This window comes from Myotis nattereri, assembly GCF_964212035.1.
Source record: "Myotis nattereri genome assembly, chromosome: 9".
NCBI classification, from domain to species: domain Eukaryota; kingdom Metazoa; phylum Chordata; class Mammalia; order Chiroptera; family Vespertilionidae; genus Myotis; species Myotis nattereri.
In genome coordinates, this window is record NC_138084.1 from 5,545,098 (window position 1) to 5,559,115 (window position 14,018).

The following is a 14,018-nucleotide window of genomic DNA, read 5'->3' on the forward strand; positions in this document are numbered from 1 at the left end:
TTGGCTGAGTCCAAGCTGGGCAGGTCAGGGTGACACAGGGAGCCAAGTCGTGGCACATGCAAGGCCTGAATCAGGTCAGCCTTGCCTACATCCATCTGCCTGCTCTAGAAACACCACCCTGCCCACTCCCCAAGCAGCCTGGGCCAGTGACTGAGCAGGGCTCAGGTCTCGTGTGTGTGTGTGTGTGTGTGTGTGTGTGTGTGTGTGTGTGTGACTACATGGCTCTGAAAGTCCCTTCCTGCTCTAACCGTCGGTGGAGCCACAAGGAGGTCCTTTCAGAGGCAGCACATTCCAAGCTCCTCAGTCACTAACTCCCGCCTGTGGCTGCAGCAACGTTCCTGGCCCCTGACCTCACAGCTCCCACCCAGGGAGGCCAGGGGAGAATCCCAGGGGCTATGGGCAGGGGCTATGGGGGAGCCCGGGTGCCAGGACGTCTGAGAGACCTGGTCCTGTCTCCTGGCAGCCCTGTGAGCTGGGCTCAGTCACTTTCCCCGAGAGTCCCCACGTCCTGGAGCTGCAGAGGGGAGGAAGGAGGCACTGGAGGGGGTGCTCTGCATCCAGCTGGTTCTGTCAGGGCCCCCGGGGCCTTGGAGGTGATGTTAGTTTTTCAGTTTCCATTCACTTTTAAAATGGAAGTTTATTTATTTTTAAATTTGAGGTGAAAGCCACATAACATGCAATTAACCATTTTGAAATGTACGCTTCAGTGGATTTTTGTGCATTCATACTGTTGTGCAACCACCACTTCTATTTAGTCTCAAAAATTTTTTTTCCAGCTTGCCAAAGCAAGGCCTCCAAAATAGGTTGCCTCCCCCCAAAAAACTGGAGTATCAAAACTTTTATTTATCATCCCAGAAAAACACCCCATACCCATTAATTAATCACTCCCAAACCCCCCTCCTCCCTATTGCCTGTGTAACTACTATCTGCTGTCTCTACGGCTTTGCCTATTCTGGACATTTCGTGTAAACGGAATCCTACAAGAGGTGACCGTTTGCATTCGGTTTCTTTCACTTAGGATGGTGTTTTCCAGGTTCATCCATATTGTAGCTGGTATCAGCATCCTTTTTATGGCTCAGTAATATTCTATTGTATGGATAACCAGTTTGTTTATTTAATCATAAGTTGATGGGCATTGGGATGTTTCTGCTTTTTGGCTTTTATGCATAATGCTCTGCATGCAAGTTTTTGTGAGGACTTATGTTTCCATTCATCTTGGGTCATATGGGAACTCTCTGTTTAACCTTGTGAGGAACTGGCAGGCTGTTTTACAAAGTGATCGCACCATTTTACATTCCTACCAGCGTGCGGGAGGGTTCTAATTTCTCCACATTCTTGCTAACACTTATTTTCCATTTTAAAAATGAAAGACTTCCTGCCAAGACCGGTTTGGCTCAGTGGATAGAGCGTCGGCTTGCGGACTGAAAGGTCCCAGGTTCGATTCCGGTCAAGGGCATGTACCTGGGTTGCGGGCACATCCCCAGTAGGAGATGTGCAGGAGGCGGCTGATTGATGTTTCTCTCTCATTGACGTTTCTAACTCTCTATCTCTCTCTCCCTTCCTCTCTGTAAAAAATCAATAAAATATATTTTAAAAAAATAAAAAAAAATGAAAGACTTCCTAAAGGTGGGAAGTGGTATCTCATTGTGTCTGGTTTGCTTTTCCTTAAACCAGTCATGCTCCTTAATGATCAATGAACATCTTTTCATGTGCTTGCTGGGTGTGATAAATTTCTATTTGAGTCATTTGCCCACTTTCATTGTTGTTAATCTTCACCTGAGGATATTTTTTCCTTTGTGGAAGGGAGGGAGGGAGGGAGGAGGGTGAGAAAGAGAGAAACATGGATGTGAGAGGGACACATTGACTGGTTGCCTCTCATGCTCCCCAACCGGAGCTGGGGATGGAGCTAGTAACCCAGGTACATGCCCTTGACTGGAATTGAACCCTCGACCCTTCAGTCTGCGGGCAACATTCTATGGCACTGAGCCAAACTGGCCAGGGTGTTTCGCCAATTTTTAATTGGATTGTTTGCTTCTGTTGTTGAATTTTATTAATTTTAAAATATATTCTGAGTACCAAATCCTTATCAGATATATGAACATTTACCCCTATATTTTCTTCTAATAGTTGCATAACTTTATTGAAGCTTAACATACAAGCGCACTCACCCAACATGTTCAGCTTAATGACTTTTTACATGTATGTAAATCTATGTAGTTACCTCCCTGATCAAGACATATGACATTTCCAGAAGCTCAAGCTCCCTGTTACTCCCTCCCACACCCATACCCCACCCATAGGAAACCACTAGTCTAACTTCTATCACTGGAGATTAGTTTTGCCCATTTAAAAAAAAATAAAGCCGAAACCGGTTTGGCTCAGTGGATAGAGCGTCGGCCTGCGGACTGAAGGGTCCCAGGTTTGATTCCGGTCAAGGGCATGTACCTGGGTTGCGGGCACATCCCCAGTAGGAGATGTGCAGGAGGCAGCTGATCGATGTTTCTCTCTCATCGATGTTTCTAACTATCTCTCTCCCTTCCTCTCTGTAAAAAATCAATAAAATATAAATTTAAAAAAATAAAAAAAAATATATATATATACTGAGCCAGAAAGGCAGGTGAAGAAATTATTTTAAAACATGATCGGCGTGGCTCAGTGTCAACCTATGAACCAGGAGGTCACGAGGGCACATACCTGCGTTTTGGGCTTGATCTCCAGTGGAGGGCATGCAGAAGGCAGTCAATCAATGTTTCTCTCTCATCATTGATATTTCTATCTCTTTCCCTTCCTCAATGGAATCAATTTTTTTTTTTTAAAAAAAGGGCCATCTTTATATTTAAAAAAAACACACAAAAAAAACCCCCCATTATTTTTATTTTTTGCTTTGCCTTATATTTTTAAATTTGCCATTTAATTTCTTCTTCAACTGTAATCCATTTCCCTGCTTCAAGATCCAGAAGCTACACAAGGGCGTACAGTGAAAGCCTCCCTCTCTGTGCCAGTGTCTTTCGTATCTTTTTGCCCAGAAGGCAGCCTCCTCTACATCCTGTTTTGGTTTTTTTTCTTATACCTTGGAAATCCTTCCCCTAAGTACATATAGATCTTCCCCACTTACCCCCCACCAAAAAAAATCCCAATTGCTTCATTGAAATATATTTTTCATTAAAAAAATTCACTTTTAAATGTGCTGACCATGTATTTGACTTCTGTATACACCCATGTAAGCACATTCCAAGAAGATACAGAATATTTCCACCCCCCAGAAAGTTCTCTCAAGGCTCTGTAGCCCCCAGGAAAGAACTATTCTTCCACTGGGGTAGGGATGGGGAGCAGGAATATTTGAGGTTGGGGAGACATTCCTAGGGTTGGAGTCAGTGGGCACAAAGGCAAGTGGTGGTGGAAGGGGAGACTCGGATGTTGCTGTGGTCCAAGGGCATATGGTGGAATGTGTGTTGGGACCCTGAGCTGGAAGGATAGCTGAGTGAGGCCTAAGCCAGAGGCCTTAAATGCCAGGCTGAGGAGCTGGACTTGGGCAGAAGGAAAGGAGCTGGGCTACCATCTCCCCACTCCTTCCCTGGAGTTTCCTCCCCTCACCAGCCACCTCTTCAGCCCAGGGCAGCTGGGGAGCATCAAAGACTTGGTCCCAGCCCTGGCCATCTCTGATTTGTTCCTCGATCTCAGGTCAGCCTTTTCCCCTCTGGGAGCCTCAGTTTCCCCTTCTTGCAGATTGGTGGTTTACACACTGTGATCCTTCAAACCAGAGGTTTCAGTGGAGATCCACCAGGGCAGGGGCAGGTGGGTGGGATCTTGGCCAGCACAGCTCTCGGAGGCAGTAGCGGACAACACGAAGTCCGGAGTTAGATGGCCTGAGTGCCAGCTCAGCCACTTCCTGGCTGTGTGATCTGGGCCATTCCTTTAAGCTCTCTATGCCTCAGTTTCCTCATTTGTTATTTTTATATGCTTTAAAAAAATATTTTTATTGATTTCAGAGAGAGAGAAACATCAGGGATGAGAGAGAATAATTGGTCAGCTGCCTCCTGCACGCCCCCTACTGGGGACCGAGCCCACAATACCACACTACCGGCCGTGCCCTTAGACCAGAATCCAACTCCGGATCCTTCAGTATGAAGGCCGAGGCTCTATCCACTGAGCAAAACCGGCTAGGGCTCAGTTTCCTCATTTGTAAAAAGGATATGATAATGATTGTGCCTGTTTTCAGGATTGTTGTGGAAGTAAATGAGATAAGGGGTGGATGGTGCTCAGCACAGGACTGGTCAGTCAGAAGTTAGTAAATATCGGTGAGAATTTTCTTATTTTTTGTGTCTTGTAGGCCATTCCCTCTGAATGGAAGGCATCAAGGGCTCTTCTGTCTGTGCCCAGGATGGCTCTGCCCGCTCAGCCTGACCCTCAGGTTTCTTGGAGCAGCTCCTGTTCCCTGCAGACCTGGACCTCGGGCAGTTGGGGCCTGTCACCCAGTTCTTGGGCTCTCCCTAACCTCCCAGACCTGAGGCTTTCCTCCACCCTGGGCTCCAGGGTGCCAGCTCCTGCTCTGGGCCAGGTGCAGGATGAAATACTCATCCTGGGATGAAAGGCTGCCAGGCCTGGGCTGGGCTAGTAAACCGCCCCACCCTCGCTGGGAGGACCTCTGGGCACCCGTGTAAACTGAGTCATGGGGGGCGCGGGGGTGATTCATGCAGCCTGTGAGTGGGAGCCAGATGGGACAGAATTTGCCTGCCGGGGGCCCTTGGCCATGCCTCATGGAGTCTCAGCTCCCCTCCAATACCCAGCAGGCCTCAGCAGGGCCTGGAGGCTGAACTCCGAGTGTGCATGCGTGCGCCTGTGTGTGCGTGCCTGAGAGCGTGTGGCGTCTACGGGGAGGGGCAGACAGGAAAGGGAGGTTCTGGGAGGAAAGGATTAAGTTTGGAAAGGAGTCAAAGCCCTAGAGAAGAAAATTTTGGCGGGAATGCTTCGCTGCCCTCTCCTGGCCTCTGCAGGTTCAGCCGATTCCTGGCCTCCCCTGGCCCTCCCCAGGAGCCAGCTTTCTCCCTGTAGCTTGGGAGGAGCTAGGACCCTGGGTCGTCTAGGGTTCCAGGGGCCAGAGCTGCTCAGGACGGGGACACAGCTCCCTGCCACCGTGGTGTGTACACGCGCTCTTGGGGGCTGTGCAGTTGGCTGGAGCATTTCTAGCCTTGACCATGGCCAAGTTACTTAACCTCTTTCTGCTGCAGTTTCCTTCTCAGTAATAGGAGGGCTGTGAGGACCAGAATGAGAACCAGCTGCTTAGAGTGCCTGGTGCAGAGGAGGTTTGTGTGTGTGTTTGCTCTTACTATCTGAGCCTCCGTTTTCTCATCTAAAAAATGGGTGAGGGCCCTTGTCCAGTCATCACTCTGGTTCCCGTCTCCGGTGTTATCCCTAGGGAAGCTGCCCCTATGCCCCGCCACCCTTCCCAGCTCTGTCCCTCTGCCTAGCCTGGGGTGTCTTCATGCCCTGTCATCAAGGAAAGATGGGCTTGATGGGTTTCTGGGCCGGGTGCCCTCAGGTTACCCCTCAGTGTATGGGGGATGCATGTCAGAGAAGTGGGGAGTTTCCCTTCTTGGATGAATCAGCTGTGTGACCCAAACCTCCGTCCCTGCCAGGGCCCCTCCCAGCAGGCAGGACTGGGGTGCAATAGCCCTGCTGGGAAAATCCCTAAAACCTTGCCAAAGCTCTGGCTGAATGAAGCTTTCTCCTGAGTCAGTGCCCAGTCCCAGCTGGGATGGGGAGTCAGACAGAGATTCTCCCCATTCCCTGGCCAGCCCCGTTTGACCCTCCTCCCTGGGACTTGGGGGTTCGCAGTGCCTGCGAGAGAAGGTGGAGTGTGTGTGTGTGGGGGTTCCTCTCTCTGGCTTCAGTCATCCTTCCTGTGGTTTTATAAAAGGGAGCAGAGCACAGGGGCTTGTCCAAATTCACCCAGCCTGTCCCACCCTGGACTGGGCTACTTCCTTACCCCCATGTTAGAAGGGGCCGGCCAAACAGGACAGGATGCTGCCAGCTTGAGGGGGTGGGTCATGGGGAGCCCTTGGCCTGGCAGGGCAGCAATCTCCATAGTAGGCCTGGGAGATCCTTCCTGCCAAGGTCGGCCTAGTCAGTGTATTCTGTGGGCCTCAGCTTTGCCAGTAAAAAATGGAAATCTTGGCCCTAACTGGTTTGGCTCAGTGGACAGAGCATCAGCCTGCGGACTGAAAGGTCCTGGGTTCGATTCTGGTCAAGGGCACATGCCTGGGTTGTGGACTCAATCCCCAGTGTGGGGCGTGCAGGAGGCAGCCAATCAATGATTCACTCTCATCATTGATGTTTCTCTCTCTCTCCCCACTCCCTTCCTCTCTGAAATATATAATCTTGGTCTTAGCCCAGCCTCCCTTTCAGGTGGTTCTGAGGACCCAACCTGTGTGCTTTACAAATTAGAGCCAAGTCTTTGCTGGGTCTTATAGAGCGGGCTCCACAACGCATCAGGTAGTCTGGAGCTGGCAGAGTACCTGCTTCACCCTTGGCTCTGCCACTGATGGCTTTGTAACCTTGGACCAATTACTGAACCTCTACAGGCCTAAGTTTTCTCGTCTGCAAAATAGCAGCAACAATGGACAGGTGAGGCGTAGGTGAGATAATGCACGTAAACTCAGTACAGTGCCTGGTTCGTGTTATGAAGAGAATGAGAAAACCGCCCAGACACAGAAGTAACTTTCATTCAGTCACTCATTTATTCAATAATGTTGATTTGGCACTTGTGGGAGGCCAAGTTCCTGTGCTGGACAGAGGCCGCTCTGAGGGATAAAGTGCAGCCACTGTTTTTGAGGGGCCCCAGACACACAAAGAGCCCCAGGTTGCGGGGGGTGGGGGTGTGTGTTATGGGAGCCTGAAGTGCAGATGGATGGGGGAGGAGAAACCTCTGAGAAAACGAGCTTGTGGATCTGAGAAGTGGAGTCAGCCAGGAAAGCAGGCGAGGGGCAGGTCCACCAAGGAGAGGGGACAGCTTGTGAGCAAAAACAAAAGTGAGGCTAGAATGTGTGCAAGAAAACCAGAGGCAGCTCATGATTCTGGAACAAGAGGGTGAACAGGGAGTGGAGAGATGGATCTAGAGCGACTGGCAGGGGCTGGATCTGGGCTGTACACTCATCCATTCAGTTAACCCATTGTACACCGTAAGCGTCTGTAGATGCAGGCAGAGGACCTTCCCCACAAGCCACGCGCGTCTATAAAAGAATTGTTTTCCCTAAGTGGCAGCCCTGACCAACTTTAAAATCATTTTTCGTGATAATTTTCCGCTGAAAATATTCAAGAACACCGGAATTGTGAGTAACATATTTATTTTTATAATATTCATTGCAAATTGATTTTTAAAATTAAATTCAAAATATCATGGTGCGTGGGGATGGTTTCTGTTTGGACACGTGGTAGTTAACTGGTTAATAACGTATGGAGAGGTTGTTCTAGCCAAGCACTGTGCTAGGCTCTGCGGAAAAGGCTGAGATTTAGACATTGCTCCTGCCTTCACTGAGCCCACATCCTGGCCATGTGGCTTAGGGGTCAGTGGGAGATAGACATTAATCAATGATTACGTAAGTAACCTCTCCATCCTTGCTGCACGACAGGCATTCAGGCAGCAGGAACAGCCGGAGGCTCAGGGCTGGGGGGGGGGGGGGGGGCGCGTAGAAGTGCCAGTTGGCTCCAGTGGGGTGAGCATGGGCAGAAAGAGGCATCCAAGGGAAGCTCGGTGGTGGTGGTGGGGATTAGGTTGTGGCTGGCTCAGGAGTGTAGACTCCATATTTCAGGCTGGGGAGCCACAGAAGGGCTTTGAGTAGGAGAGGGACACAGGTAGCTCTGCAGGAGAGCTGGCTGTGGCGGGACAGAGGGAGAAGTAGGAGGGGACAGGGCAGAGGCGAGCTGCAATGGTTTGGGAGGAATGGGCTAAAGCAGGACCATGAGGATGGAAAAGGGATGAGGGTGTGAAATCCTTAGTTACAGGAGAACCAGGTGGTGTTGATACTACTTGTCATCTCTGTGGGACCCCTGAGGGCCTGGCCAGGATTCCCACAAGCCTTGGCCCACGTTGGTCAAGTGCAAAGCACTGATGGTCTGAGAGGCAGGGCACCAGGCTCCAATATGTAGACCACCCAGCTCTGGGGACTTCCCAGGGCTGGGCTGAGGGGGGACTCAGACCTGGGGAAGCTGGGGGTGAGGAGGAAGCTGGGGAGGGGGCCAAGGCAGCATCTCATGACTCATCCACTTCCACCCAGTCAGCCCAGTGGCATCTCCGCTCCCCTGCTCCAAATTCCAATTTGGTGAGGATGCTGGAGGCTGAGTCAGCTCCGGCACGAGAGCAGCGTCCCAAGGGGTTTGCTGCTAGACACCCTGGCCTCCAACCAAAGCCAAGGCCAGGCATGGGGTTGGGAGGGTGCAGAGCCAGACTCAGGCTACAACAGCCTCAGCTGAGTGTAGCCCAGCAGGATCATGTGAGTGAGTGTGAAGAGCTCACTGTGGGTGAGGCCAGGGACTGCGCTGACCGAGGAAGTAGGGACGGGGTACAAGTCCTTGCTCTGCCTGGCTCACTGCATGGCCTGAGGGCACTCCCTTGCCCCCTCGGCTTCAATTTCCTTGACCAGATTAGTGCCAACATCTCCTTCTAAACAGGCTGTGAGTGAAATCATGCACACAGAAGTGCTATGCAAACTGTCCAGTGCCCCCGTGACGGCCGGGGGGGGTGGAGAGCGGAGGAGAAATGGGGTTCCAGAGCCGCGCAGGGCTGCGCAGGCTGTTCTCTGCACAAGGATGTCCGCCCATCCTCTGTTCACCAGACCATGTGATCTGACCTAGAGCTGCCAGGACCAAGAGGGTACCTTCCCTCACAGGCATACACACACCACCCGTGTTTATGGGAAACCACTGAGAGACGGATTCTGATTCCTGGGATGGAGGGAAGCAGGGCTGGCTTGACAGAGTCTCTCAGAGCGGTTCCCAGCCTTGGCAGCCAGGAGTATCTTATTACTGGGGGCAGTTACGAGGGCCTAGTCAGGGCAGAGGGCCAGTCTTTCCCGGCCCTGCCTGGTCCAGCAACCACAGCAGGTAACCACTAACGGTATTTTAAAAAACACTCAAGACACAGACCCAAGCTGGGTTTTATTGAGATGCCAAGAGCAGGCACATGACAAGGTAGTGAAGGAAGGGGGGAAGGTGGTGCAGACTGTGAGGCGACAGGGAGGGGTGGACCCCATGTCCATGGCCCTGGCATCCCCTTTCTTTGCCAGGGGCTGAGTGGGTACAATCACCCCCGCTCCCTCCAAAAGACGGCATGCGCGGACCTGCGGGGACTCTGCTCCAGGGAGGGGCTGGAAGCACTAAGGTTTCTCTCTTGTGAGGGAGAAGATAAGACGGGGAGCGATGCAGGAAGGGAAGGTAAAACCGAGGATGAGGATGGCCAAGGAGGGCTCTCCTCCTGGGGGTCTGGCCGCAGACTGTGGTCCTGGACGGCAGAGGGGAGCAGCAGCAGAGTCTGAGGGTCCGGCCCTCAGAGAGCCAGAGCCTCCAGCTGATGGGGACTTAAGTCAGCCCTGAACAGAGGGCGGAAGTTCAAAGGGATTGATGATGCAGGCAGTTCCAGCGTGACCTAGTCCGCAGAGCTGGGGGACTTGGCCCCCTTGGGACAGGAAGGAGGAAGACAGGAGGACCCATCCCTAGCAGGGGGCGCAGAGGGTGGTCTTCCACAGGTGGCCCCACTAAGTCAGTTCCACATTATTGGCGCGGTCCAGCACACGGGAGCCACGCGCACTGCCCCCCAGCTGGAAACGGCTCTCATACAGAGTGGGGCAGAGGTGCCAACGGTTGGCCCGGTAGATGCCCAGATAGGTGTAGACGTCAGGCTTGTAGGTGAGCAGGCACTTAACGCCCGCCGCACGGATAGCTGCATCTGCCTCCAGCACACCCAAGCGGTCCGTGAAGTCGTCCGTGTAAACACAGATGACCTGGCGCCCACCCTCCTTGGCCCGTGGGCTCACTTTGGCCACCTGAAGCCGGCCCTCGACCACGGCCCGAGCAATGCCAGCCCAGGCGTGGTCCAGCTTGAAGCCAGGTGTCAGGTGCATCAGCCACTTGCCCGAGAGCACGTGGTGGGTGATGGCCAGCTGGCGAAGGGTACCCGGGGTGATGGGCCGCCCACTGGTCTGCAGTGCCTCCCAGGCTGCTTGCAGGCCCTGCACGTCGCCGGAGTTGGGGATGTAGCCCTGCCCATACGCTGCAATCCAGCCCACAGGCTCAGAGTTGGGTGAGCTGGGGTCCCCATAGCGGGTAACTTGGGACGGTGGGTACTTGGCTAACCAGGCATCCAGCTCGGAGGCAGGTGTGGTACGGGCATCAAACACCAACCAGGGGTCCATGTCAGCCGCCATGGCCTCGGCAGCCAGGTGCTCAGCAGTGAAGCCATCCTCACGGCCGCCTGGAGAGTCCTCCTCCTCCAGCTCCTCCCCTGGCTCTACCCTGGTGTGAGGAACCGAATTAGGGCTCGTAACAGATCTGCAGCTCGCTGGGCCCTCGCGGGTGCCAGGCACCGCACTAAACACTGTGTGGCCTTGGGCAAGGCTTCGTGTCCCTGGGCCTTCGCTGCCGCACGTTTACAATGGATAGCAACCTTCCCGGCCCACAGTGCTGCGACCATTAAACGCCTGCGGTGGAAGGGGCGCTACCTAATGCTGGGCTCATGTCTCCACTCCTCCGCCTGACTTCCAGGAAAACGAAGCTCACAGAGAAGAGACTTACCCAAGGTCACACCTGTAGTGAGCGACTGGGCCGAAATGTGAATTCTGGTGGGGGAGCAAGGGCCCAGCGGCACCTCCGGGCCCCGCCGGTGACGGGCAGGCGTCCGGACGCGGGCATTAATGCAGGGCGGCGAAGGAGCCCTCGTTCGCGCAGCACCGAGGCAGGCCCTGCGGGGCCAGGCCTTCCGGAGGGCGTTATCCGTCCACTTAAAATCAGGACACTGCGGCCCAGGGAGGGCAATGACGGGTCCGAGGCCCATGGGGCGATGCCGGGCTCGAACTCCCGCTTTTTAGAGCCCACGGGAAGGCCAGCTAGCGGCCCGCCGCGCCCCCCGCCCCCCGCATTGGCGTGCACGGCCAGAGGTAGGCCCCGGCCCGGGCCCTCCCTCCCTCCCCTCCCGCCGCCCCGCCGTCACCTTCGGCCTTCGTTGCGCTCGGCACCGGCCCAGCTCCGGGCCCCGCTCCGCTCCTGCCTGGGCTCCGCGCCGCCGCCGCCGCCGCCGCCGCGCCCCGCCCCCGCCACGGCCGCCGCCGCCGCCGCCATCTTAGCGCTCCGCCGTCTCAACAACAACTTTATCGACAAGCGCAGCGCGGGGCGGGGCCTGCAGGGAGGGGGCGGGGCCTCCCAGGGAGGGGCGTGGCCGGTGTGACCTCGGAGGCGGGGCCATGGGAAATAGGGGCGTGGCGGGCCTGCAGGGCGTGGCTAACGTTCGCTCTTCTGGCAGGCGGACCGGCAGGAGCGGCGGTGCTGCCGAGGCCTGACGCGCACCGCCCGGGAGGCTCCGAGGGAGGGCACTGGGCCCTGAGGGCGGCGTCCCCACCGGCGGCGCTAGGACCCAGTGGGAAGCGGCGGGGGCGGAGCGGGCGGCACCAGGACCCGGGGGAACCTCGGCGGGCGGGCGGGCGGGCGGTGAGCAGGCCCCGGGCCGGGAGGCTGCGGGCGGCGGCGCTGGGCCCGGCGCGGCGAGAGGCCCGGAGATGCCGAGCAAGAAGAAGAAGTACAACGCGCGTTTCCCGCCGGTGAGCACGTGGCCGGGTTCGTGAGGAGAGGGCCCGGCTCCCGGGAGGCTCGGGCCCAGGCCCCGCTGGGGGGCGGGCGTCTCGCGGTGTTCTGGGCCCCGACGCCCCGCCCCCTTCCTACCCTCCCCACTTCGGTGCCCCCCGCCCCCTTCCTCCAGGGAGACCCCCTCGCTTCCCCCAGCGCCGTTTTCTGGTCCAGAAGCGATGGGGTCCGAGCTCTCTGCCCCCTTCCCAGGCGCGGATCAAGAAGATCATGCAGACGGACGAGGAAATTGGGAAGGTGGCGGCGGCGGTGCCCGTCATCATCTGTATCCTGTCGGGGCTGCCCGGGGCGAGGGCGGTGGGGGCGAGGGCCGTGGGGGGGCGGCCTGGGGTGCTCCCGCGGGGTTCTCCTTGACGCTCCCGAGCCCGGGCCCTGGAGCTGTTCCTGGAGTCGCTGTTGAAGAAGGCCTGCCAGGTGACCCAGTCCCGGAACGCCAAGACCATGACCACATCCCACCTGTGAGTGGCCGGCCGTGCAGACGCAGGGCCCTGTGGGCTTCGGTCCCCGGAGCCCCCACGCTTAAGAGAGGCTGGGTCCTCGGAGGGCCCCGGCCCGGAGGCTGCAGGCGGGAGGCTCCTGGGAGACCAGCGAGGCCGTAGAGGCCGGTGGGTTCGAACTTGGGAAAGGTGGGGTGTTACCGCGAAGGGGCGAGGTCGGCTGGTGGAGATGAAGGTGGAGGTGTTCCGGGCTCCCTCCCTCCGACATCCAGAGCTGCTGACTGCCCCTCGCTGGGAGCCCAGGCAGCCGGGCGCTGCCAGAGGCCATCCCCTCCCGCCTTCCAGGAAGCAGTGCATTGAGCTGGAGCAGCAGTTTGACTTCTTGAAGGACCTGGTGGCGTCTGTGCCGGACATGCAGGGGGATGGGGAAGACAACCACATGGACGGGGACAAGGGTGCCCGCAGGTGGGGAGCCAGGGCCAAGCGTCCAGGTGTAGAAGGCCAAGGCCACAGGGGTTGGAGGTGGGTGGGGGCTGGTGAAGGAGCGGGGAGATGGACTATACCTCCCCACAGGGGCCGGAAGCCAGGCAGCAGCAGCCGGAAGAATGGTGGGATGGGAAGCAAAGGCAAGGACAAGAAGCTGTCAGGGACAGACTCGGAGCAGGAGGTAAGGGAGGGCCTCAGCCCTCTGCCCTGCCCCTCCACGCTGGCCGAAGGGGGACCCCATCCTCACCTGTGGCTGCTTTGTCAGGGGGGGCTGTGAGGTCAGCCTCCCGCCCCTGCCGCTTCCCGGGGTCTGGGCTGTCCAGTGACGGGCCCAGGCCGTTCCTGTCATTTCTGACCCGTCTTGCTCCCAGGATGAGTCCGAGGACACCGACACTGATGGGGAAGAGGAGACACCGCAGGCCCCACCCCAGGCCAGCCGCCCCCCTGCCCACTTTCAGAGGTAAGCAGTGGCCCCAGGAAGACACCAGCGGACTTGTTCCTCCAGGCCTCTGGCCGCTTGCTTGTGCTCATGGTGGCAGATTTGGGGAATGGGAAGGGAGGCACTGAGGAGGGCTTAACGACAGAGACGGTGTCTCAGAACTCCCTTCCCCTGGGCAGGGCAGTGAGTGGGGCCTGGGTCGGGGCTGAGGGACCTGTTCTGGGCCCTTCCGTTTTCTGGGCTTGGCCCCCCTTTGCTACAGAGGGTGGTGGGCTCCATGCTTCCTGTGTGGGGCTCAGTGGGCACCGGAGAGTAACCTGACCTTCCTCTCCTGCTTTCTGCCCTGCAGCCCCCCAACACCTTTCACACCCTTCACCTCGACTCTGCCTCTGCCCCCGCCCCCAGCGCCCCCGGGCCCCTCAGGACCTGATGCAGAGGACGAAGAGGATTATGACTCCTAGCACCCTCTGCCCCCCAGGCCACACCCCCTTTTAGTTGGTTTTAGTTGTTCTGGGCGGAGGAGAGACGATAGAGCTGTTCTTAAATTTATTAATAAAAATAAAAGGGAACATCAGTGTTTATCCCAGCCTCTGTGCAGGGCTTTGTGGCCACCTTCCTATCCATCCACCTGACTTCCCCACACTGAGCAGTGGTGGGCTGGGGAGGGGCTGGAGCATGCATCTGCCGGGTGCCGATAGAAGGAAGGTGGGGGGAGTGTGCTGGTCATGCCAAGGGACAACCTGTCTTACACTGTATGACCCTGGGCAGGTTCCTGCCTTTCTCTGAGCAGCCTTTTCTTTTTTTTTTTT

At 56.3% G+C, this 14,018-nt stretch overlaps 2 protein-coding genes across 4 annotated transcripts; one reads left to right on the forward strand and one right to left on the reverse strand.

The window, feature by feature from the left end:
• Positions 1-9,136: 9,136 nt before the first annotated feature.
• Positions 9,137-11,362, reverse strand: LOC308524219 (UPF0696 protein C11orf68 homolog). The gene is made up of 2 exons (XM_081098429.1): positions 11,201-11,362; positions 9,137-10,506 (listed from the first exon to the last, which is right to left on the reverse strand). Exons 1-2 carry the CDS (start codon positions 11,326-11,328, stop codon positions 9,750-9,752), a joined length of 885 nt encoding a protein of 294 aa, XP_080954555.1. The 5' UTR covers positions 11,329-11,362; the 3' UTR covers positions 9,137-9,749.
• Positions 11,363-11,653: 291 nt separating this feature from the next.
• On the forward strand, positions 11,654-13,802 carry DRAP1 (DR1 associated protein 1). Of its 3 annotated transcripts, none has more exons than XM_081098430.1 (7): positions 11,654-11,804; positions 12,040-12,112; positions 12,212-12,305; positions 12,630-12,749; positions 12,858-12,951; positions 13,142-13,230; positions 13,559-13,802. In XM_081098430.1, exons 1-7 carry the CDS (start codon positions 11,763-11,765, stop codon positions 13,668-13,670), a joined length of 624 nt encoding a protein of 207 aa, XP_080954556.1. In that variant the 5' UTR covers positions 11,654-11,762; the 3' UTR covers positions 13,671-13,802. The 3 variants fall into 3 exon arrangements, with proteins under 3 accessions (XP_080954556.1, XP_080954558.1, XP_080954557.1); XM_081098431.1 differs by having other exon boundaries at positions 11,686-11,820; XM_081098432.1 differs by lacking the exon at positions 12,630-12,749.
• The last annotated feature ends 216 nt before the right edge of the window (positions 13,803-14,018 follow it).

Excerpts from the sequence above, each read along its gene's own strand:
- LOC308524219 (XM_081098429.1), bottom strand. The coding sequence starts at position 11,328 with ATGGCGGCGGCGGCGGCGGCCGTGGCGGGGGCGGGGCGCGGCGGCGGC. Across the intron at positions 10,507-11,200 it reads GAGCGCAACGAAGGCCGAAG|GGTAGAGCCAGGGGAGGAGC; the intron begins GTGACGGCGGGG and ends TCCTCACACCAG.
- DRAP1 (XM_081098430.1), top strand. The coding sequence starts at position 11,763 with ATGCCGAGCAAGAAGAAGAAGTACAACGCGCGTTTCCCGCCG. Across the intron at positions 12,306-12,629 it reads ACCATGACCACATCCCACCT|GAAGCAGTGCATTGAGCTGG; the intron begins GTGAGTGGCCGG and ends CCCGCCTTCCAG. Across the intron at positions 12,750-12,857 it reads GGGGACAAGGGTGCCCGCAG|GGGCCGGAAGCCAGGCAGCA; the intron begins GTGGGGAGCCAG and ends ACCTCCCCACAG.